The sequence below is a fragment of the Pararge aegeria genome, chromosome 17, assembly GCF_905163445.1.
Source record: "Pararge aegeria chromosome 17, ilParAegt1.1, whole genome shotgun sequence".
In the NCBI taxonomy this organism is placed as follows: domain Eukaryota; kingdom Metazoa; phylum Arthropoda; class Insecta; order Lepidoptera; family Nymphalidae; genus Pararge; species Pararge aegeria.
The window spans coordinates 2,000,317-2,026,599 of NC_053196.1; the positions used below are offsets into that span (position 1 = coordinate 2,000,317).

A 26,283-nucleotide genomic window follows, 5' to 3' on the forward strand; every position below is an offset into this window, starting at 1 on the left:
TGCAATACTTACTGAAGCATTGCCTTGTTTGTTAGTAAAGAAAATTTTTGATGCTTGCAAGATGTATACTCTCTTACTAAGGGTACTTTTAATTTTACATAGTCTGTACAGTAGGTGTGTTATTATAATTTCGGATAAGTTTCGTATTTAATCTGTTCTCAGAAGTGCCTCTTTCTCGTCCCATTGTATGCTTAAATCCTGTTATCATTTCAATGGAGGCGGCCAAACCTGTAGAGCAAGATGGGACATATGATAGTATATGCAGCGATTAGTAGAGGCATAAAAAAAAATTATAAGTTACAAAGGATCAGCCGAGTATTTGCCTTTTTACCTTAGGTGTTCTTGATAGTTAGAGTACTGGAGACAAGCTTTGGAGTTTATAACATTTTTTCCACCAATGTTTCATAACTCCTGTATTTAGTTGCAACAAAATACTCTGCAAGAATGGGAATGTTCTTGTTAGTAGTGTTTGACCACTCCTATGAAATGGTAACTTAATTTCTATGTAAGATATTGTAAATTTGTAATGCTTTTACTTAACTAAAGGCTGTATACATAGAATTCGTACTTTTAGTATATTTGTATAATGAAAAGTAACATTGTATTTTTTATTTTATCGCAGTGATAGTATTAGAAGAGGTCCGCTAGATTCCTAGAAACACAGGTACTGGCCTAAAAGAAACCACATATTCATTAATATACATTATGTTTACGTTATGCTAGTTTCAGATATAAAATTTTTATGATATCTGATTCTATCATTTTGTTAAAGTATTGTGTGATAAACATTTAGGTTTTTCATTGTAATATGTAAATATTCGAAGTCTTAGTTCGATAACACCTAAAATGAATAGTCTAATGTATTACCAAAATCTTTAGATTCAATATCTAAGTTCTGCTGTCCTTTTTTACATTTCTCTGTTAAAAAGGATATCTCTAAACGCATTAATTTGACATCTTAAGGCCTCGCACATCAAAATATCTCAATTCAAAGCACTGAAATGTAAACTTTATAATAATATGACATAAAGTTTTGTTGCTTTAAGTAAATGACGCGTGGGCAACTCGTGGTCCACTCGTTGTATACTAAATATTCAATTTTTTTTAAATTACATTTATTTCACATAATATGTACATTCAGGCTTAGAGTAAGGACAAACAAACACAGTTTCAAACTTATAATATTAGTATGGATCTAAATTCATTAGAACTTACTTTGAAATGTTATCTATGGGCTGTTTTAGAAACATTTACGTGATGTATCCGAATCAGTCTTTTACTGGAACTAAATATCTTGTGTACTAGTGAATATATGGAAGGGTGACTTATATTTTGTATTTTGTTTGTAACATGTAGCATAAAATTTTATTGATTATAACTTTTTTTATGCGCTTTGACTGTAAGGATTATTTTTGTGTTATCTTCGTTAATTTATTGCCAAATGTTATTAACACTTAGTTGCAGGATAGTTAGGTATTGTTTCAAGTCTGTCTCCGAGCGGTTTCGTGGCCGCGGACGCAACTCGGATCGGTAAGTTATTCGTAAGATCTGCTCCTGTAAGGTTATGAATGTTATTTGTTACTAAAGTGTAGAATATAAAATATTGTAAATATTAATATACATTAAGACTTGTAGCAGGTGTTATCACACAAAATATAATTTTGTGAAATAATTTGCAATGCCTTTGATTTAAAAAACCCTAAATGAAACTTCTACCATATTTAAGACAAAGACTAAGACTTTACACCGCGGTTGAAGAAGAAGATAGGGTAAAGGTTTGATGTTACACTATAAAATAAAATAGTGTACCTACCAAATGTAAGGCCACTATATTTAAAGCTCTTGAGAAAATTTATGAAAAGAAAAAAACTGTGTTGACTTCATTAAAGTTTTATTCTATTTTATCCAACAAAAAAAAAAAATTGCTACATTTCAAATAACACAAGTGTTGGGTTTTCATGTTAGTCAATAAATAAATGAGAAATTACTGGAAACACGCCTAGCGTGTAATCCTACCGCACTCATGTACCGTATTTATTAATGTTAGCGCAGCAGTCAATGTAAATGTGAATTTGCTACGGGCCCCGCGATTGCTTAATCGGGCACTGTACCTAGACACTGAAAAACATTCATGTTCATCACACAAACATTTTCCAGTTGTGGGAATCGAACCCACAGCCTTGGACTCAGAAAGCAGAGTCGATGCCCACTGCGCCAATCGGCCGTCCCTTGTTATAAGATTGTACATGTTACTTTGATGTCATGGTGTAGTTAATAATTAAAACAAGTCCTCATATTCACTACAGTTCCCTGTGTATTTGGAAAAAAAAATCAAAAATTCTTTATTCATGTAGGCCTATCACCGGCACTTATGAAGCGTTCATACACATTTGTTCACATAATTGTAAGGGGATGGTGATAACTTCTTTCGCCATCTTAAATCTTAACCAAGAAATAACAAGTCAAGTCAAGTTTGTAAGGATTTAAACGTTTTTTGTTAATTTAGAAGGAATAACTAAAGCTTTATTATTATCATCATATTATTATTGTTAATTTATTTATCTACTTTTTTTTTAAATTTTCAAGTGAAATTATAAAAAAAACCAGCAATCGGCGGTCAGGTCTCCAGAGTGACGAACGTCTTCACAATATGCACCGTTTCAAGGGCACCGTTTCTGTATCTGACCCTTGACCCAACAACCAAGCAAAAACTTAAGATGTTGGTCGAAGCTTTTTTAAGTAGTATAACAGGTGCACTCACCTTTTCCTCAGTCTTATAGTCTGATGGGATAGCAGGTCAGGCACAGAGCTGACAGTATTATGTGCTCTCTGAGCCAATTTCTGCCAATTTCCAAACTCGGCTGGTACTAAAAGATGGCCAACCTTATGGTAAGTGGAAAACCATCCGCTAAAAACAGAATAACACTGCAATGCATGCAAGAAAAAAACCTCCTTGTTTTTTTGGCTTTATTGCTACCTCCGACCCTTGGGCAGGGCGGAGGTTATGTGGTTACTCCCCACTCTAAGGGGGTATACCCAAACTAAAAACCACGGCAAGCCCCTCTTGTTGGCTTTTTTAGACGCCCGGGGAACCCGTTGTATACCTCCCGGATGAATGGAACACATCCTAAGCATGTGTAACCCTGTGTAGCTATCCTTAGGCATAGGTGGTAAGCCTAACGTGCCTATAACAACATTGGCATCCTCGTCCTCCAGATCATCGCAGTAATGCTGCTTGACGGAAAAAATGACCATAGTAAGAAAGAAAGAAAAATCGCACGTCACACATTTGTGTAAAATGTTACTTTTGTATCATAAATTGTTAAAGAATAAAAAAAAAATGTGTGACAAAGGAGCTGGCTCAGTATAGCTGCATACTAAAAAGCGCAGCACTGGTTTTCAGCCAGCCCCATTATCTTCGTCGTCACTGAATCCTCGCGACTAAACAATAACAAAATAATCATAAAGAAGGACAATAATATATAAAATAATATATAAACAAACAAAAGATATAAAAGCGCAGAAGGGCCTTCTTCTAAACTCATTTCTGAACTCATTGTAAATTAACAACTCTTCTTTTAAAATAACAACACAAGTCAGTACAAACACAAAATTATTATATTTATCTAGTTCTAAAGCAGGATATCGCCGCAGTGTATTTACGCATATGTTACAGTTGATACACTGCATTCGGGTAGGATCAAAACGACCTCTTTGCGAAATGTAGTCGAACAATGTGGAAGAATGAAAGTACAAAAGGGAAAAGCATAATGTCACACAGTTAGTGAATATATCGGAGTCCTTAGGAAGACGGTTCACAGGTTAAAATATCAGTTATCAGAGTCCTCGCCGGCCGGGACAAATGGAAAACAATAACCATTGAAATTTCAAAAACAACAAAAGCGAGGCAGAGCTTAAAGATAAACCAAAAAAAATTCAAAGTGACAACCACCAAGGATATACGAAATTCAGCAGTTCAGATTCAGTGCTACCGTATAGGTAATTGCTTTCATTTAGATTTATTTTACAACCGTATTTTTTTTATTTATGACAATAAAATCCACGAACTAAAGTTGGACGTCCCATATTAATGAGATCAGCACAGAGACATTTGCAGCTCTTGGCTCTTTGCGTCGCCTTCGGTGTTTACTTCCTATACCTACCAAAATTATGCTCGCACAGACCCTACTGCTTCCCATTCTTGACTACGCTGACGCAAGCTATGTTAACTTAACTAAAGATCAGTTAAATAAACTTGAGAGACTCCAGAATTCCAGCATTCGTTTCATATTTGGCTTGCGCAAATATGATCATATTTCTCAATTTCGGTCTCGTCTAAAGTGGTTACCTTGATAGGTAATTCAATAATAATTTAGGTTGATTTGACTTCGCCGGAATTTGCACATTGTTTCTATTCTGTACTGTGTTTTATTTCATCCTTCTACTCCTCTTTACCTGAAAGAGAGGTTTCAATTTGTAGGACTCCCAGACGAACTTCGTTCTACGAGGAAGTTAATCTTGAAGGTGCCTGGTCACAAATCCTCCTTCTTCAACGGATCATTTACGGTTCAGGCTATTAAAATATGCCGCCCTGCCGTTAGATATCCGTGAGGCACAATCGATTGGGACCTTCAAGAAACTAGTGAAGGATCTTTATTTGTCTCTGTCAGCCGAAAATTGCTGAAGAGGATCATTTTAAGTGTGTAATTTTAATTATTTTTGTATTTCATATAAATTGAGGATGTTATATGTTATATATTTACATATTTATATATGGTGTATATGATAGTTAGTAGTTTACATAAATTGTGGGTAATTTCATGTATGTTTATATTTTATTTGTATTTATATGTAATATTTATATATATATATATATATATATATTATTTATACATTTGTATAATTTTCAATCTTATTTATTGCACCACCTACCTATTTTCTATGTTTTTTCCTTTTACGCCATTGGTTGCCTGGAAGAAATCGCTATGACGTAGCGATAAGGCCGCCAAATTGTACTCTCTTGATATGTATTTATATCTCTGTAACTACATTTTTTTACTACTTTAAAGTGGATTCATTCATTCATCCACATTTATAGACTCTGCTTTTCAGTTAGAATGCGAGGAAATTAGTTCGCTTCCTGGGTCAGACCAAATGTTAAGTTTGTTTAGTTAAATAATACTTACTCGCATCAGAGATGTTATTTGATTATATGGTATGTTGTAATTTGAAAGTTAAGGGGAAAAAAATATATTAAGAAACGAAAAAAAAATTATGAACTAGAAAAAAAATATATATTATATATTAAAAAGTAACAAATAACGTCAAAATCTTCTATTTGATACAACCCAAAATTTCTCGCAATAATGTTATGCCTCATAGTGTAAAAGACTAGACCAAAACCCAGAGCCGGGAATTTAATTATAAATACTTTTAAGCACAAGTGTTTAAAATCGAATAGACTAAAGAATAAGTGAAAAATAATTTTAAAAAATCATGTTTATTATAAGTGCTCTTTCTAGACGCTTACATTTTAGGATTATAGATTTCGCCAATGTTCTTTTTTAACATTTTTTTTTAATTCCCTTAATATGAAATAAGTAGGCATAATAAGTCTACTTGTTTTTAATTCTCATTACCAATGTTTTGTATGCAAAAAGATGTCTATTTAAAAAAAAAAGAACCACAACCACCAACAACTGAAAAAGTTGAGCTTGCCTACAAAAGCAACAGTCACTTAATCGTGCGACGTTAACTATAGGATTTAACAATAAATTGACTTTTTAGTATAGGCTGATATACTAGATTCTATTTGTGAATAATAAATCAACACATGTAATAAGGCCGAGGGCTTTCTGGTATTTTTTATTTAATTCTGTATAACCTGCAATAATACAAAAAAAATACCCTTATATTGTGATTATCCAGGTATAATATTTATTTATTCATTATATCGCACAACCAAAAAATGGTTTGCTAAAGACGGATGTGCGAAAAAAACGAGTGAGGGTGTGGCCAATAAATTTTAGGAAGTTAAAGCAAAAACCTAAGTACGAGTATATGTAAAATACATACCTATACATTTTAATTTATAATAATTTATCCCAATTTACACGAGTACATTTATATTCAAAATAAAAAAGGCGTGTAACGAAAAACAAAAAAAACATAAAAACAGTGCTAAGATGAAAACGTGCAGACAAGAGTGCTTACTTACGCCACTATCACGATTTATATTATGAGACGCCATTTTCGTGAAATTGTGATTTACTTACCAACTCGTTTTTTTTATTGAACTCTATTACCCTCAAATCCTTTAGATACTCCTATAAAAACTATAAAGCATCTTAAAGTTAAAAAGATCACACCTCAGTGTTTTTTTTATAGTATACACTGACGGACGAAGCGTATGGACCACCTGATGGTAAGTGGAGATCCATCATCTATAAATAAAGCAATACTTCGCAGGGTATGCGAGGAATACGTTCTGCAAAGTAGCACCCTGTGTCCATCAATCTGAGTCGTAGGTGCCTCATGAGCCTGTAATCACACCGGCAACTGCGTCTTTCTTCTTCTTCTTCTTCTTTTGATTTATGGCTTTTCGTAGTGCCAAAACAGCACAATGTACTTTGCCAGTGTCAAGTAGCTTGGAAAAGGCACAAACTAGAGTGGTCAGTAAAGAAAAAGAAATGTCTATTTCATAACTTCGACCTGCAATAGTAGTTGTTAGTGAAATGAACTAAGTACGCATGAATTTAACAATCATTTGAAGATAAAATAGAATTCAAATTTTATATCCAAAATATAAAAATCATAGTTTTAATTTGTTAATTTTAATAAATTTGCATAGATATTTAACATACCGACTATATACACTGACATTAACACACACTCGACATTTAAGGGACGAGGAATTTTAGAAGGAAGTATATCATACAGTATGTCAGCCGAACATCGCTGAAGCGAATAATTTTAAGTGTGTAATTTGAATTATTTATGTATTTCATACAAATTGAGGATGTTATATATTTATATAGATATTTATGTTATATATTTTATTTGTATTTATATGTAATATATTTATATATATATATTTTATTTGTATTTATATATTTGTATAATTTTTAAATCTTATTTATTGCATCACCTACCTCTTTTCTATGTTTTTTCCTTTTACGCCATTGGTTGCCTGGAAGAAATCGCTATGTAGCGATAAGGCCACCAAATTGTACTCTCTTGTTATGTATTTATATCTTTGTAACTACTTTTTTTTCTTTGGTGTACAATAAAAGTGTATTCATTCATTCATTCATTCATACAGATTAAAGGGCAATTTCGGGCAGGAAAAAAGGATAAGTGAGACTGATCCTTCGTCCAGGCCACACTCACACAGAGAATGATCTCGAACTCTTATTTTTGTCAAATGTACTGGGGTACAAGCATGTCCAATCCGTAGACGACTGATAGTTGACGTGAAAGCGTCTTTCTTATTACACAACAATGCCGCTTGACAGCAGTTTTTTTTTTATTGTATTAACGATAGGCCAGTGCTTGACGACATTCATGCCCGTTAGAAAGCAATGATGAGGTCTAGGTTGGAGCACGCTCGCCTAGAAAAAGCCTATTCACTCTAGCCTTGAAGGTACTCAAATTATACGTGGCAGGAAACACAGTTGCCGGGAGGGCGTTCCACATCTTAGCGGTGCGTATCAGAAACGTGGATAAAAAACGTTTCGTGCGTGTCGATGGAATATCAACCACATAAGGATGCCACCGCTCACGGTGGCTCGCTGCATGCAATGCATATTGCATGCTATTTGGGAATTTATAACTTCTGATTTTTCTCTGATATACAACTTCTGCGTAAAGGCGGCGGACTCCTTGCTGTAGAGATCTGAGATTGGAAAGTAGTTTGTCTGGTGGGAGGCGTTGGCTGTGGCCAGTGGCGTGCACTTCATACATGCACAGAAGCACTGCATACCCTAAAAATTTTGTATTACTCATAAAGGGGAAGGATTTTTCCATTTTCCTTCTTTATGCATACCCTGGTCGAAAACCCTGTGCACGCCACTGGCTGTGGCTAGTTACCACCCTACCGACAAAGACGTGCCGCTAAGCGATTTAGTGTTCCGATGTGATGTCGCTTGGAAACCGATTAGGGGTGACTACCGTACTTCCAAACAGGTTAGCCCGCTACCATCTTAGACTGCATCATCACTTACCACCAGGTGATATTGCAATCAAGGGCAATTTTTTTACTGTAGTAAAAAGTAGTAGTGGAGTAAAAAAATGGCGGTAGTACTTCCCCGGACGAGCTCTGTCACAGAAAGTTGTTCTACTAATAATACTACAGTGTTATTATGAATCAAAAATTGACTCTTATTTTCTTTTTTTATTGGCATTTACTATGTTCTACGTTTTTTTTATTGGTACTATACATTTGTTGTTGGAGGTGGGCGTTAATTGTTGCGACACAGTTTATACTACTGCAACAGTTATCGTGGCACCATGTAATTATGTACCCTTACCAATATTCTGAATAAATGAAATGAAATGAATAAACCTATTTATTTTAATAACCAATATTCTGAATAAATAAAATGAAACGAATGAAATGAATAAACCTATTTATTTTAATAACCAATATTCTGAATAAATGAAATGAAACGAATGAAATGAATAAACCTATTTATTTTAATAGGGACAACCTAAATAAAAAAAGTGGCAAGTTCATTCATTAATTCACTCCATTCTGACACCCAGGCACCCAAATTAGGCTTAAATTATAATTATTAAATAAATATTCTACAACAATACACAGATCGCCATCTAGCCCCAAAGTAAGCGTAGCTTGTGTTATGGGCACTAAGATGACTGCTGAATATTTTTATGAATAATATACATAAATACTTATAATATAAAGATAAACACCCAGACACTGAAAACAGTCATGTTCACCACACAAATGTTTTCCAGTTGTGGGAATCGAACCCACGGCCTTGGACTCCGAAAGCAGGGTCGCTGCCCACTGCGCCAGTCGGCCGTCTAAGATTTATCTATGTATTCTCTCAAATGCAAAAATATTTTCGTTCCAACGGCTATTTCCAATTTTATAATGCACATAAAAACTAGATGGCGCTACAGTCGCTATAAGACTGATTATGAGCCTCTAGAAGTACAGCGCCCAGGTCAAGGATTGTAAGAGTCGCATGTTGGATTTTTTTTAGCAGGTAAAACACTTTAATAAAAATTATAAGACTATTTCCAATATCCTAATTTAAAAATATCTTAACATTAAGACATCAAACGTTGTACGAGTTTTTGAAATTTCGATGTTTGTCAAAAAAAAAAATTCAAAATTCATTTATTTCAAGTAGGCCTAATACAAGCACTTTTGAAACGTCAAGTCTGTCCGTGTGTAGTGACTCTACCACCGGTTTGGAAGGCAGACTCTACCGAGAAGAAGCCGGCAAGAAACTCAGCAGTTGCTCTTTTCCAACATCAAAAATTTACATTTTATATTTTAACATTCATTTATCTTGTGAGAGATGAAAGCGGAGCCGGATGCTTCCAAGCAACCTTGTCATTAAGAAACTCATCAATTGTATAATAACCTCGCTGTAATAAATGTGTTTTAACACATTCTTTAAACTTATGCATTGGTAGGTCCAAAATTACCTTAGGAATCATATTATAAAAGCGTATACTCAATCCCACAAATGACTTCTGCACCTTTCGCAGACGATATGCAGATGTCACTAATTTATGATTGTATTTAAAATAACTTGTGGTTAGAAGCGGTGATAATGGGTAGACGCTTGACTTTACTTTTGGGGGACCGAGTTCGAATCCCAGCACTCTAAGAACCTCCTCTATTTTTCTAAGATATGTGCGTTTTAAGTAATTAAAATATACAATTGCTTCAACAGTGAACGAAAACATAGTGAGGAAATCTGTATGCTTGTGAGTTCTACATAATGTTCTCAAAGGTGTGTGGAGTCCACCAATCCACACTGGACCAGCATGGTGGACTACGGCCTTAACCCTTTCTCATTGTGGGAGGAGACCCGTGCACTGCAGGGTTTATATGATGATAATGATTTAAAACATAAATAAAACAATCAGTTTGTGTTGCGTTTTTATTTTAAGGTGACCCAGTTAAGGGACTTATCAGTATTTAGCCGTGAGTTAAAATAATCTTGTCCGATCACTATTAGCTAAAGTACATTTGGGTCATTATTATAAATCAGATTTTTTGAAGTAACATTATTTTCAATAATACCAACTCACCTACTTGATTAACTTTTAGTATTCTTTTTGCAATATTATGTTATTAATTATTATTTGGATAACAATCGTATCTTAATTAACTTAGGTACCTTACATATATTATAACATATTGTAATTACCTAGGTACAGAATTAAGAACAACCAGAATCCTCATACAGCCATTATTACATGCAGTGCATTGTGTCCAAAACAGTGTGAAACGTTCCACTCGCGTCTCACATCAAACTCGCGGAATGTTGGTGGTAGCTGATAAACTTTTTCCTATTTTTCCATTCTAAGCAAAACGTTTAGAACGTGAAATAAAAATAAATAAATAAGCCATTTAATCCCAAGTAACATATTAAACATCGAATTACAAAAAAATAAAGAAAAAAACAAAATAATAAATATGCATTAAAGTTACTTGGTTACGTCTTAGTGGGCCCTGCGACAGCTTCAATGTCGTCTCCCCAACGTTTCTCTCGCAAAACGTTTAGAACATTAGAGGTGAAATAATGACTGAATGGTATGAACTGCCTAACCGTTTGTTCGAGTAACACTACTAAAGTGAAGATGTTTTTTGGTTCTTCAATACTAGTCGTGTACACGGTTTCTGTTAGTTCTTAACTCTGTGAACAAAGGTATACGATAACTATTAAATATTAATGAGACTGCAGCCCCATATTTGTAAAATTACAAAATGGCGGCCGATTAGCCACTAATCTTCGAATCTTACTTACGTCTGTCTTTCAGAAATAATGTTTTCTTATTAATAAACTCCAACTCCAAACCCATGCAAACTTCACCACTTAATAAACTCTAACGTCTTCAAATTCTGGCTACCTATTTATAAAATAGATATTTCCTCTAAGTGTAGGTAAAAACACTTTGATTAAAATATTAAATCTATTTCCAATATCCTACTTTAAAAATATCTTAAGGTTAAGAGACCCTACGTTTATTTACAAGTTTTGGAAATTTCTATATTTCTATTTAAAACATCAATAAAACAGTCAGTCATCCAGATTTCCAATATTTAGCCGAAGCCCGTCAGTTACAATAATCGTGTCCGATCACTGTTAGCTAAAATGTAATTAGAATATTAATCCGTTTTTAAAGTAACATTATTTTTAATAATATTAACCGTTAACGTACCTTTATTAATATTTAGTTTTTTTTTTAAATATTATATTCTTAATCATTATTTAAATAACAACCTTATCTTAATTAAAATGCCTTATGAAATTAAATTATTTGATATTTTATTTTTAAACAATAAAATATTAAAATAAAATAAAAACAAATAATTATGAAACATACGCAAAAACATATTTTTTTTTTTTTCTTAAAACAATCATATATTATTACTGATATCTTGGTCGTTTTAATAAACCAACAAGGTAAGAGGTAGGTCTTGTCTTGATAGTTCATATTAATTACTCACAAAAAAATAATAAATAAATAATAAGAAACCATTTATTTCTCATTACATAAAAATAAATCGACTTCAAATAAATAAGTAAACAGCGACTTAGTTATTATTTATTTATCAGGATTCAGGATTTTCATCTGCGGAATTCTAATTAATAAATTTGTAACATAATATCGCACAGCCTTTTGTCTTAGCTGCTTTTTTTGTATTGCCCTTGTGCACAAATCTGTGGCCTTAGTACGAGATTTGTTCGCTCACAATAATTATAGAGTCGTTTTGAGTATCGGAAAGTGGAAATGTTAAAGTAAAATGGATCTTATAGCTATCAATTCATAACTCAAATTTGCCAACAATACTTCAGCTGGTACTTTCGGCAGAACATTTTTTAAAACAAGACTTAAGAATTTTCGACTCCAACTACAGTGTCTATAAGGTCCATTTTGCGGTAAAATTCAAAATTTTTGAATTTACGTTTGCAAGCGTGAAAATCTCACACTTAGGTCACTGTAAACTAAACTGATCTACCATCACTTAAAACAATATTAGTTTAAAAAGTCAGTTTCTTTGACAACCTATAAATAAGGATTATAATTCTGTAATAAAAGAACAATATTATAATAACACTGTTTTCAAGCGAGGGTAGTAAGATCTATAGAAGAAGCGCTGAACTAATGTTTCCGGTGACAGAGTTTAGCACTATTTCTAAGCTTATAAATAACTTTAGCTTAGTTATGAGATTTATGTAAACCGTATGTGTGACGTCACATACTTTCCATTATACAATATAAAGTTATTAACTTAAAACAGTATTCTCAACATAACTTACTGCATATTTACTAGATACTAGCTTTTGTCTGCGACAGTCTGCTTTCGTAGTTTTTTCGCGATAAAAGATCTCCTATGCTCGTCTAGTAGTAGATCTAGTAGGGCGTGTTCTAGTTAATTATGTCTACACATTTACTCGACTTATGACATAGAAGTAGTTCGAGAAAATGGTAGACATAATTATCTCTCGGCGTGCATGCTGGCTCTAGAGGAAGCCAGTTATCTCTTTAAAGCCGTGCACAGGTGTTTATTATTGCATCCCGCGGGAATATTTCCCGGATGCTATTTCTGTATGTGTACACATATTTGATACAGATCGTTGCAGTCGTTGAGTCGAACTATAGGTAACAAACAAATACAAATACTTTGGCATATATAATTAATAACTATTAAATAACGTCAAAGTTTAATTCGTGAACATACCTAGAGTCAACCATTTGTTTATATAATACGCGTCATGTAAAACTTCGTATTATCCTACTTTCCTAGAACCTATTCCAATAAAGTGTCGATTAGACTACAAGATGATACAGGACTAACTAATATATATAATACTTTATCTGTGGCACTTTAAAGGGTTTAATTTAATGCCCCATTTATCGTGTTGTGTAATCAAAATGTACATATACTTAAGTATACAGCCACACAGAAACCCCAAAATTTCTCCTTCCAAACTAAAATCCGTGCTCCGATTACGTATCTCGAGACAGGCTTGTGACAGGTGTAAATCTTGCAATCACTGTCAAACATCACTTTTCCATACAATAAGTAAACAAAAGTGACGTTTGACAGCAGTGATTGCAAGATTTACGCCTGTCGCGAGATACGTAATACCTCTGACGGAGTAGAATGCCCACTGTTGGCACGTGTAAACGCAGCAATCTATATATCGTCGGCAAAACCATACACAACAAAAAAAATTATAACATCAACAAGAGAACAATATTTTAAAAATGTAGGATACAAAAGGAGACTATCGCTTTGTGGCGATCGCTGCCCGTCATGACACCAAACACCTTGCGCTGTTTTAACATAAGAAATTTTGCATTTTACGTTAAAACTACTCGTGTTCATTAATTTAGTTTTTTTGGGTTTACTTTCAATCATGCAAGACTTTCCTTTTTGTGGAAAAATACTCTTAACCGAATACCTAAAATGTGTGATTGCATGAATGAATACACTTTTATTGTACACCACAGAGAAAGTTCAGAGATACAGATACAATAGAACGATAAGGTAGCAGGTACAATTAGGTTTGATAGTTAAGCCGACGATATTTAGATACTAGTACAAAGATCTGACTAAGTGAACTTCGTACCACGTTTTTCCATTTAAAAATTACCGATTTCTTGCAATTTTTCAGCAGTAGTTTTTTTTTTTTCCAATTTTGTTCAAATCGATTAATTAGCGTTGACATGGACAGCGATATCTTAATATAAACTTATATTTAGATCTAATATATCGATTATTTAAATAAATACTCAGCTTATATTTTGGCAATGGCAGTAATAACTAAGCGAAATGACGACAACTTTGCTTCTAATAATAAAGTTCCACTTTATAGACTAGTCTTTTGGAGGAGATCTTTTTTAGAGAAAATCTTAGTTACCAGAGCTGTGGTTCAGGCTGCATATGACTCAGCGCCGTTGTTCTAACGAAGCGTACTCCCCGGTTTCTCATTAGCCGCAAACTTGTCTCGGTGACTTTCATACATCTCCGTACCACTAGACCTTCTAGACTTTGGCAATGTAACGCCAAGGCCCTAGAAATTTCAATGATTTAATTATGCATACAAATGGACTTGTTTTTCACGCTGAAATTATGAGATGGGTTTTTAGGTGAGATTCGAAAGTATTGTACCGCAGGCTGAATTGTACCGCCCTGCAGTAAAAATGGCTACACAGGCAAGAGACAAAAATTCCACCTTCTAAAGCACGGGAACACGGAATAGGAGAAGTTTACCCCCGTTTATTAATATTATTTCCACTTGTGAGCCAGTGCTCTGAGAGTTAATAAAGCTTTTTATCCTTTCCCCGGAGACTTAATTGTCTCCTGCCCATGCTAGTCGTGCTGGAGGTGGTACGATTTTTTTACCATTTCATTCTAAATGGCAGTATTACTTTACACTGGCAATGTTAGAATATGCGATACTAGCGATCCGAAGTGGTCCAGGAGGCTAGCATAAGCATGAGACAAAAATTATATCACCTGGTGAGATATAAAATTAAGGTGTCCACCTGCCAAAGTATGGCAACAGGGAAAAAGAGCATCCACCTCCGTGTATTTAAATGAAATATATGAAATTAAACTAAAGGTCGTATTATTTGTTATTTTATGAAACTTTTGTTCGATTTAAATCGTACCTCTGGCAATATTTTTTTTAATGTTATTAGATAGCCTCTTTTCTACTTTAAACTTAAAACCTTTTGTCGTCGGTTGACAAGGAAAATTCATAAAGGCATCCGCTTAAATTTTTTTGATTTCTTCTTTCTATATATAAAAGAAAACCAAGTTGCAAATTCTTGGATTACTACAATAATTTGGAAAAAAATTTACTTACATGACACCTTTATCGGTAATATCACAGGAAGACACATTTATTAGCCTCAAACAGTTACTATACTTCGATATTGTGTAGAGGCATTTGTCTGTAATCTGCAGATTGCCTTCCAAGTTAAAAGTTTTCAACTGTCTGAACTTCTTTATGAAGATCAGCACACATCCCTCCGAGATATTGACACAGTAACTGATATCCACTTCTTCTAACTTGCTTTGATGGAGTGCCAGAGCTTCCATAGCACCTGTGGTTAACCAAGCGCATCTTGCCAGCTTTAAAACTCTTAAATTGTTACAGTAGAGTATTGCAGGTTGCAGACATTTAGCAGTCAGGGTATGGCAGTAGTTTAGATTCAAAGTGATTAGTCCTGGATTCCGGCTTAGTATGCTCATTATCTCTGTATCGGTGATGGTATCACATACGCTAAAATTTAGCAGTCTAAGCTTCGTACAGTTTAAAACGAGGACCTATGAAATAAAAAAAAACGATTAACATTCTTTAAAAGGCTTGGGCTGACCTAGCTGCCTGGTAAATTAATAATAGTTAAAAAACATTGTAGAAGTAACCAGTCCCCACATTATATTGTGTAAAAAATAGCCGATAGCAACATTATATTGTACAAGTAATATGTCTTGCATAAGTAATGTGGAGTAATAAATAAATTATTCATTCATTAATTCACTCCATTCTGACACCCAGGCACCCAAATTAGGCTTAAATTATAATTATTAAATAAATATTCTACAACAATACACAGATCGCCATCTAGCCTCAAAGTAATTGTAGTTTGTGTTATGGGTACTAAGATGAATGATGAATAATTTTATGAATAATATACATAAATACTTATAAAAAACAGATGAACACCCAGACACTGAAAAACATTCATTTTCATTCCAGAAACCTTTTCCTGTTTTGGGAATCAAACCCACAGTCTTGGATTCAGAGAGCAGGGTTTATCTCCTATTTTAAATCTTTTAGTCTTTTTTAAAAAACTCTTTAGGAGGTATCTTGACGTAGCAGCAAAAGACATTATACAGCATTCGACTTTTATACAATATTGCCACCATCTTGAATTTTTGAACTTGAACCTGTTTTACACTTCTGCTTGAGTTTAGAGGTACCTTTCTTAAGAAAGAAAAAAAAAAGGCACCGCTATGGAAAATCACATTGCAAATCAATCAATCGGCGTTAATTGAAAGGTTGCTCTGTTTATGACTCTGGCGATGACTTTCCATCTCACTCACCATCAGGCGGCACCGGCTTCCGTCAATTATCGCTATAAAAAAAAGTTATATTTTAAAGTGATAGATATCCCGACTAGAGAGGGACCTCTTACCCCTTCTCACAGTTTGACTTTGCCTTCATATCGACAGGACATAAAAAAGAAGTTTCTTAAGAGATATACTTACTTCAAATGTGGTTGGTGTAAACACTTTGTTCATCATTTTCAAGGATTTCAACTTCGCCAAATACATGTTTACAATTTCTAGGCATGTTCGAGAAACACAGCGAAAGGTGAAGCATTCTTCAAGAGAAAGGTACGGCATGATTTTCGAAACCAATATGTCTTCCCAGTAAAGGTCAAAGATGTGTATATTCCTTGTCCTTTTCATAATCTTCAGCTTTTTGCATGGTTTCGTAAAACAATCAATGGTTATTATTTATTTGTTTACTTTTTTATGTTTTTATTGATGACAGCTACAGTACAGAGCGCATTTTTATCTGCCAACTGACATTTTTATTTAGTCATTTGACATTGACAGGAAAAATTTAATTTTAATTTCGACTGTAATGGTTGCGTTCGACTTTACTCTTCTTTGAATCGATCAGAGATCATTTCTTACGAATATTAAATATTAATATTTTCCTTTCCTTTCCGGCATAAAACAGGCTGAAACAATTAAGGCTAAGCCATAGCTTAGCATTCCTTCGATTTTCAAAACAGGCTTTTCATTGCGTTTGCGAACAGCTTAAAGGGGAAATTTCAGACATTTGTTGATCACACATAATGTATTTAGCCAGGTTTTAACCCTTAACTCTGAAGTAGCTTGTATCATTTGATTTGAACTTGCGATCATCAAAAAAGATTGAAGTGCGAGACTCTTAAAACTGATTATGGAACCGCTTGTATTATCGTTGAATAAACACCACTTTATGTAATGATCATGTATGTAATTTGCCTTATGCCTTTTTTTTTAAATTTGGCTATTGTAGAATCTTTGTAAGATCTCCGAATCTCTGAGAGGAACATGTAATGATTGACTATTTTTTGTTTAATGAGATGGTCGCCTACTGACATAGGTTAAGGTATAACGTATTACTCGAAGGTACAATTTGTAGTTTGTTTGTAGGTATCTAGAAAGGTAGGAGTCTTTCTAGATAACTTATATTATAAATGCGAATGTGATAATTTTTTTGTCATTCCTTTACGCCCTAACTAAGCAAAAAAATTAGCATGATTTTTGATATGGAATTAGTTTAAAGGACGGAGAGTAACATAGGCTACTTTTTATTCCAATAAAACAAACGGAATTTGTTAAAAATAAAGTGGTGTTAAGAATAGTTGGTGTTTTTTTATCATCACCGAACTTTTCGCTCTAACACGACGAAGAACGCTTGCAACACCATACTCTTTTTTTAAAATTTTTATATATTTTTTTATTTTTTTTTCTACTAGTTGTATTTCACCGGTTGACAGAGATATCAAAAAAAAAACGTACAGAACCAATTTGCCATTCGTCGTGTGGATTGGTCCGTGCCCTTTGATGTGTGAGTAGAAGTATTAATTATAATATAGAAGCAATATAGGATAATAATATATAGTATAGAAACAATGAAGCGGTGATAGCCCAGTGGGTGTATGATGATGATGATGATGATGATGATAAAAGCAATAATATATTATTGCTTTTATCATCATTATCCTACGCCTATATAGGCGTAGGATAATAATAAATACGCATTTATTATTATCCTACGCCTACCGAGAACTAATTATGGTAAACGAAATATTACTTTTGAAAGTGCTCAATTATAAACTACCTCACGTCTTAAAGAGTGCAAAAATATACATACCTTCAAAAAATACTAAAAGCTTATTTAAAAAAAAAAAACCTAAATACAACGAAAACGAAATTAATTGATAACTTAGCATGTCACAGTTTCAGTTGTCATTTATACTCGTTGTGTATGAATCCATGTTACCTATGTTTTGACACAGCCGCGGCTCGCGTCAACCGTCAATTTCAATTTCAATTCACTCAGCACAATACATAATGTTACATTTATAATGCAATATTTAACAAAAATCCAAGTATAACTGGGTGTAACGTATTTATATAACGTTACGCACTTATACTGTTTTCGGTTCTTCAATGAATTTAATAAAGACGGCTGATATTACACGAGTCTGTTTTTTAAGATTAGAACAACCTACACCTACCTTGGATTCTGACATAATTTAAGACTTCATTTGAAGTTTTTAATGATTTATATTCATAACATTTCTAACACGTTTCCCGCTTCCTTTGTCCGCTTTTTTAATATCAGTATAGTACGTACACGTACGTAGAAGTACCTTTTACGGTTTGTAACAATACCGCGGGGAGCGTTTCTTTTCCTGATACAAACAGTAGCGTTACTCTAAGTCAAATATCAAATTGATTGATTACTTATTGTAGGTTGTGGGAAGTTTAAAAGAAAATACGTATGCACTTTATCAAGGTTTTATCGCGACTGGTTATTAGTATTTCACATTATTTAATTAGGATGGCAATGCTTGTGTGCGCTGTGTATGATGTCATATTATGTTTTTAAAATTCATAAAATTATTTAATTAAAAATCAATCAATTTTCATGATAAGTAAAGCGAACCAAATAAAATCTATCATGTGAACATTTTGGATTACATTGATTAGTTATTAAGATCGGGCTACCATCCCAGATTAAAACTGAAATCTTGTATTTCAGGTCAAAGGTATGGCTATGGCGTTTCTGAAAACTGTTCTGGCGCATTGTGTGTAACATCTCATATTTAAGTATATCAGAAGCTAAGAATCTGGAACTCAAGATGGATGTCGGGCTGCGAGCTACTAAAGGAGATTTGCTGAAAGTGAAATTGAGAAATTGACTTCTATTCTTCTCACAGATTGCATACTATGCTTTTGTACGATAAAAGTGTAATAATTTAAAAAGTAAAAGTTAATAAATTACTCAAAAATATGAAAAAATATTTATTTATTCATAAACATTGAGCCGTTAGGACATCCTTTAAAGTAAGTTATATGCCTGCCTCAAGATGTCACGCCATTTCGTAAAATATCTTTTAACAATTTACTAATTCTAACTAATGTCGATTAGCAGACAATTAAATAAAATGAAAAACTTGTGTGTGTGGGAGTGAAGGTGTTTGAATGTGTGTGTGTGTGTGTGTGTTTATGTGTGAGTATGTTATATATTTGTGTGTATTGTATTTATAGTGTATTTGAAACATTCATTCTTTTATGCCCCCTACATAAAATTAATTATTCCTAATCCCGATTTTTTAAGACTTCTTATAAATAGTAAGTAGTATTGTTGACAAAAAACATTTGGTAACACAAACAATGTCAATATAGACTCTGATGACATCAACTGATAAAAGTCGCAATGAAAAATCGATCACGTAAATAAGTGTTCGATCAAACACTTTCTGCTGTTGCTTTTAGTATGGATCTAAGTGGGGCTAACAAAGACACGTATAATAAAATATTTATATAACATAAATAAGAGTATAAAATAACAGACCTTAAAAGGATACAAACAAAATCGATAAAGTATTCGTTGTAGCTAATATCAGAAACACTAAACTAGTCTACCATTTTACAGCAGTAAATCATAATAAGTTTTAAATCCTTGAATTTTGTGAGTGCTTAAATAATATATATTCATTTATTTTCGCTCCCCGGAGAGCACGTTAAGCTGTGAGTCTTGCACCTGATCTCTTTCCCGTCATATCGGAGAGACTATGCGAGTGAAGGAATAGAGGGTGTTTGCGCATACAGTCTTGTGCACTAAGTATAGTTTCGCCCGCGTAGTTCGAAAATCTTTCTGGTGATGTGCAACCGTAGTCAAAATCGGCCAGGAAAACTGTGTGTGTCTATGTATTTGTCGGCGCTTGTGTCGCTGTACGCAGCTGGCAGAAATCTGTAATGAACACGTGCACCGCTCACGCAGCATCGTTCGATGCTTCCCTACTACTTGAGTTGTTTTGATTCATATATTACCGGGGCAACACCGGCGAAGGCCCCTTCACCTACCGGCAACTGTCAAACTGGCCCAATACGTCGACGATACCGCTCTCTTTGCGACCGATCCCGAGTAACATCGCCAGTCGACTCCAAAAGGCGATCCAGCTGTTGGACAAGTGGTTCCGCCTCTGTAGGATCGAGGTGAAACCCGGGAAGAGCGTAACGGTGCTCTTCACGGGCAATCAGAGAAGCCACTTCACGGTAAAACCCGCGGAGGTCACTCTCTACGGGCGTCCTATACCTTGGCAAGACAACGTCGATCATAGAATGAATTTTATCGCGGACTTCCGCAAGGCCCCCAACAAGGCTGCGAGTGTGATGGGTCGCCTCTATCTGATTATTTGCCGTAATGGTCACAAGGTAACCTAGTATAAAACGTGCATGCGTTCCATGATGACATACGCCTGTATCGTATTCGCCCATCACCCTTACAGCTCTTACAAGAGCTTTCAAGTCCTACGGAATAAGTTTATACGCATGGCCACGGGCAGCCTGTGGTTCGTGCGCAACGTCGCAACAATCTCCACCGAGACCTCGATCCACCATAGCCCAGTACATTAAAAAATTATTAAAGTTCTACTTTGAGAAAGCAGTATGACATCCCAACCTTCCAATGGTCGAGGCATTAATGCCCCCGCCCCCGACGTCGTGTTTAGGCGGTGACGTCCAAAGCATGGTCTTTACGACCCTGACGATCAAATTATTACCGACAATGTGTCTCAAAAACACACAGCAAACACAGCGTCTTCGCCGGTGAAGACGAGGGCCCCGATTTTTGATGTCATCCGGACGTGGACCCTCACCACGGTCACGGGGGAGCTCAGACTAAACAATAATTAGTCCAAAAGTCCACCAACACTCAGATTAACGTCGAACCGAGCCGAGGTCCAAGTCCTAACAGGATGCACGTCTCCCACTTCCCTGTTGATAACTGCCTTGGGTTACCTATATCGGTTACCTATTGTTCGAAATGCTTAAATTAACCGGTAGTGATTAATTATTAATTAATTAATTGCGCTTTTAGTTACACCATCGTAATTCGATAGAATTAATTGAATTCCAAAGACTTTTTCTTATAAGTATATTAATTTATAAAATTGTGAAATACATAGCATATAATTTTTTGCAGGATAACAATTTTACTCAATTAAACATGAAACTTCAAGCTATGTGGGCAACTCTAAAAACATTTAGTTTGGATGATGACAATTTTCCTACCATGATAGAAAACGTCGCTCTTCTATTAAGAACAATGATAGTAAATATTTACAAAAACGATAGCAAAAGTAAGAGTCGTATATTGTATATATACTAGCTGTTGCCCGCGACTTCGTCTGAGTTTGATTTAGTTTTTTCACTTGGCATTAAATTTAGTTGCAGTTCTAAAAAAATTAAAGTCTTCTGTATCGCTAAGCCTTAAATGAGGGGTTTGCTGCTGTCCGCTGAGGAGTTCTGTTCTCTATCTCCAACCACAGTTTGGGCAAAATGAAACTCATATTATAACCTCTATAGTACAAAAATAATAATTTTAATCGGTTATACTCGTAATCTGTCGAAGTTATGGTGTAAAATCGTCAAGCACTTTAATCCCCTCTCCCAAAGGAACAGAGCTTAAGGTCGGGATAAAAAGTATCCTATATTACATTTAACACTTCCAAGAATTTGTGTACAAAGTTTCATGAGGATCGGTTAAGTAGTTTTTGCGTGAAAGCGTAACAAACAGACTTACATTGACAGTTATAATATTAGTAGGGATAGGGATTGTGTGCCAGCCAGTTATTTTTTATTAGCAATTTTAATAATAATTATTCTGATATGATATATAGTATATATTAAGCATCTAGGTTTAGATTTTTTCACCAATATAAAACGTAAAAGTGGCAAAACGCCAGAATCTAGTTATGTGGTAACGATTGAAGGCACCCAGGAATACTTGCATTCGCTTAGAAACCGATTAGGGGTATGACTACGACACAGGTTAGCCCGATACCATCTTAGACTGCATCATCACTTACCACCAGGTGAGATTGCAGTCAAGGGCCAAATTGCAGTAAAAAAGAAAAAAAAAATGGTACAAGATTGTCTTTAACTTCCTCAAAATGGATTTTGAATAAAAAGGCTCGTCTAGTAAAATAATATAACGATATTGAAAGTTGGAGGTTCTTAAATTTTTAATTGATACGTTTGTATTGATTGGATAGAAGCTGGCGTAGCTGTATTTACACTGTCTCAATTTCAAAGGTATAGCCTGGTTCTACTACGTTATAACAATCATCGCTGCCATCTGCTATTTTTACGTCTATATCTTCTCTATGTTGTGGTTGGTATGCGTCCGCTATAGATCAACCAAGAACTACACTGCGAGAGCTGTTGCGATATCACTGACAGCGTGTAATGTCACATGCGTTACGAAATTTCTGTTTATGATGATACATGTGTAAGTACATTCCATTTTTTTCCATGCCTTCTTATACTCGTATAAACAATCTTTCAAATACAGTTTTCATTTTGTTTCAGTTACAGATAGTTTTGAAAATATTATAAAAAATAATAAAAGTAATTAACCCCCGACGCAATAATTACGGGGTGTTGTAAGCTTGACGTGTCTGTGCGCGCGTGAGTGTGTGTGTGTGTGTGTGTGTTTATGTGTATGTGTGTGTGTGTGTCTATGTGGGTGTATGTCTATGTGTGAGTGTGTTTGTGTGTGTATGTGTCTGATGAAAAACAGTCCGAGATGGCCGACGCCACAAATTTTTTAAACAACTACCTCTAATAAAAGGGTTTGACTTGTAAATAATGTACCTTCCCAAACTATATTGAATGTTAATTTAATTCTATTTTTAAAATATACGTTACACTTAAAAGTAATGAAAAGATTGTTTCCATAATAAGACAAGTTAGAAAAATATAATAGAATATAATTCCATTATTTTAAAGCTATTCAAACAATTAAAATTCAAATAATTTCCTCACATTTCATTTACTTCTATTTTTAAAACATACTTTACACTAAAAAGGAATGAAAATATTGTTTCCATAATAAGATAAGTTAGAAAAATAGAACCGAATATAATTACATTATTTAAAAATCTATCCAAACAATTAAAATTCAAAGCAATGAAAAATACAGCTTCTATAATTTTCATTATAACAGGAGCAGCATAAGAGAGACTGTACAAAAATTTCTAACATTCGATGCCGAATTTGAACCGGGAACTAGGTTTTCAAATAATTTACGAAAATATCTAAGAGTGGTCAAAAAACGAGCAATCAGTATTTGGATATTTCTAGTTATAAATGGTATAGTTTACGTCTTGATACCTTTTATAAGGCCTGGCCGTCACGTTACTGAGGAATTGTACATACTCTATGGTAAGGAAATTTGTGACTATTAACAATTTTGTAAACGAAGATATATGCTACTGAACGTTATGTAAGCTAAATTCTATTTAAATTATTTATTGACAGAGCTCGCCTGGGGAACTTTTACCGCCAAGCAGCATTTCTGTGTTCCGAAGGGTGATTCCGTATCTCACCATGCGTAAATGTTGCAATATTTGCTGACAAACGTCACTTTAGTAATTTTTTTGTATGCAAAAGTGACGTTTGACATCAAAAATCGCGGGATTTACGTCTGTCGCAAGTCTTTTATGAGATACGTAATCACCCCTGCGGGTCTAAAGGCCATGATTGCCGGTGTAGTTACAGGCACATAAAAACCTTCACGTTGATGGGCACATGGCTGACGTTGCAGAACGTGTTCCTTACATGCGAAGAGTACTTGCTCTGTTTATAGGCAAAGGTTTTGCACTTACTATTAAGTGGATATAAATTATACTCTATAATATTGTTCTCCATATTTTATGTATAATTAAAGAATTTGTTTTGGATATAGGCTTGGAACCTATGCTGGAGTCGCCCAACTACGAAATAGTACATATCGTGACGACAATAAGTGTCGGCTTTTGCGTATACCTAATGGTAAATGTAGCCATTTATGTCATAGTAATCGTCGGTTACAACGAAGCCCAAATGTTTACCATATGCATTGAAGTGAGAAATCTCTGGGATGACAGTCAAAACTTCTACAATAGAATTAAGCATAGAATAAATAATAAAATATACGCGGTTTACATAAAAGAAAAAATTGTCAACGAGTACATACGAATCCGATTAAAAGCTATAATACATTATCACGTAACAAATATTCACCTTTTCCGAGAATTGAATAACGAATTCAGCGATACTTTGGCCATTGAGTACAGTATAATGTCTATAGCTATAATCGCGGAGCTGCTTGGAGGATTGGAAAATACATACCTGCAAGTGCCATATACCGTTGTTCAAATATTTATGGACTGCCTTTCTGGACAAAGGTTAATTGACGCATGCCGTGAATTTGAAAATGCCTTATACAGTTGCGAATGGGAAAATTTTAATGCGGACAATCAGAAAACAATATCATTGATGCTCTTAATTTCTCAAAATACCCTTATGTTATCAGCTGGTGGTATGGCGAATTTGAATTTCGAATGCTTAATGATGATATTGAAGTCTGCATATTCAGCGTACACGGCTCTGAAATCTAGTATTAATAAATGAACATTAGCTTTTGTTATTTTTTTCTTCTACCCTTGATTTTAGTCCTGTATACATATTTCCAATATCAATATAACGGAAATCCAAGATATCACAGGATGAGGTAAACTGATTCCAAAGTACATCGTACACAATATCGATAGCATCCCCGGCACGTACCCCTACATTTTCGAAGTAATGTGCGTTTTTATTTTAAGTCTGCCCAGCGTGGTGATTATTGGTTACCTATACTAACTTAATTTTAGTAACGTCATGTCAAATCAGATAAACCTAGGCGTTAGATTGAGTTGTCAAACCAAAAGATTGATTCGATTTGAACACAAACTAGTTTTGGCTGGCTTTGTTGAAGGTATACACATTAGTATAAACTATTTATCTGAAAGATGACTGTTCACTGTCAGTATGTTTTTAATTCAAGACCTGTATATGTCGTCATAGTCGTAGAATAGTGACGGATCTGACAAATGTTAAACTTTACAGGGCAGCCATTTTAAGTTTTTTTGTAAGTTTTTTTGACATAACTTTTTTAATTCTAAATCTGTAATTATGAAAATTGGAATACAAGCAAAAAATAGGCATTGTTTTAGAATAAAAATAACAACTTATAATTATTAATTTTCCAGAAAAATCACATGCTTCATTTTACTATGGACTCAACAAAGTCACATAGTATTATCCGATATTGTTCTTCGTAAAGTTACTGTTCAAAGAATGATGGATGTTACTTTCCGATAATGTTCTATCAACTTACTGAGTAATATTTTGGCGGATTTGATTTGATGTTATCTGTCATGTTCTATTTTGACCAGGTGGACTGATATTAAATAGGTAAGTTGATACGATATCAACTTACCTATTTAATAACAGGTTGGGGTAGGTAGAGTATCTTAAATAAAGCATACAATTTTAATCGGTATAATAAAAAAAAAATTCTTATCAAAAAACTTAAACAATATCATTTCTTTGCTTAGCGTATTAAAATCATTCTCATACTATAAAAATAAGTAACGGCATTTATTGTACTGAAAATATCCTAGAAAAATAATCTTATCAGAGATCAAAATAGTAACAATTAAGCAAACAATGTATTATTAACAGTAGTAACAATAATCTATTGCACAATTATCTATTCCTTGTTATTATCAGAAACATTACGTCCATGAGTTAAATTTCTCAAAAAGTTGTAGTATTTGATAGATATTATTGAGGAATCGCAAAGACTAATAAGATCCTTATATTTTTCATTACTGATTGGAATTGGACGCACATAGGCTTTGTGTAAGGTTGGAGCATTGTAATTTATAGTCTCC

At 34.1% G+C, this 26,283-nt stretch overlaps 2 protein-coding genes across 2 annotated transcripts; one reads left to right on the top strand and one right to left on the bottom strand.

The window, feature by feature from the left end:
* Window positions 1-11,609: 11,609 nt before the first annotated feature.
* Window positions 11,610-16,801, bottom strand: LOC120631162 (F-box/LRR-repeat protein 15). The gene is made up of 4 exons (XM_039900620.1): window positions 16,496-16,801; window positions 15,087-15,550; window positions 14,136-14,288; window positions 11,610-12,864 (listed from the first exon to the last, which is right to left on the bottom strand). The coding sequence occupies exons 1-4, from the start codon at window positions 16,697-16,699 to the stop codon at window positions 12,777-12,779; spliced, it is 909 nt and encodes a 302-aa protein (XP_039756554.1). The 5' UTR covers window positions 16,700-16,801; the 3' UTR covers window positions 11,610-12,776.
* A 4,741-nt stretch (window positions 16,802-21,542) lies between these two features.
* Window positions 21,543-24,976, top strand: LOC120631219. Its single transcript, XM_039900701.1, has 4 exons — window positions 21,543-21,676; window positions 23,505-23,746; window positions 24,270-24,449; window positions 24,516-24,976. The coding sequence occupies exons 1-4, from the start codon at window positions 21,543-21,545 to the stop codon at window positions 24,974-24,976; spliced, it is 1,017 nt and encodes a 338-aa protein (XP_039756635.1).
* The last annotated feature ends 1,307 nt before the right edge of the window (window positions 24,977-26,283 follow it).

Coding starts and splice junctions, on each gene's coding strand:
- LOC120631162 (XM_039900620.1), bottom strand. CDS start 16,699: ATGAAAAGGACAAGGAATATACACATCTTTGACCTTTACTGGGAAGAC. Junction 15,551..16,495: donor TTACACCAACCACATTTGAA/GTAAGTATATCT, acceptor TTTATTTCATAG/GTCCTCGTTTTAAACTGTAC. Junction 12,865..14,135: donor CAGCCTGAACCACAGCTCTG/GTAACTAAGATT, acceptor TGTTACCTATAG/TTCGACTCAACGACTGCAAC.
- LOC120631219 (XM_039900701.1), top strand. CDS start 21,543: ATGTGGGCAACTCTAAAAACATTTAGTTTGGATGATGACAATTTTCCT. Junction 21,677..23,504: donor AAAAGTAAGAGTCGTATATT/GTATATATACTA, acceptor TGAAAAATACAG/CTTCTATAATTTTCATTATA. Junction 24,450..24,515: donor GAGAAATCTCTGGGATGACA/GTCAAAACTTCT, acceptor TTTACATAAAAG/AAAAAATTGTCAACGAGTAC.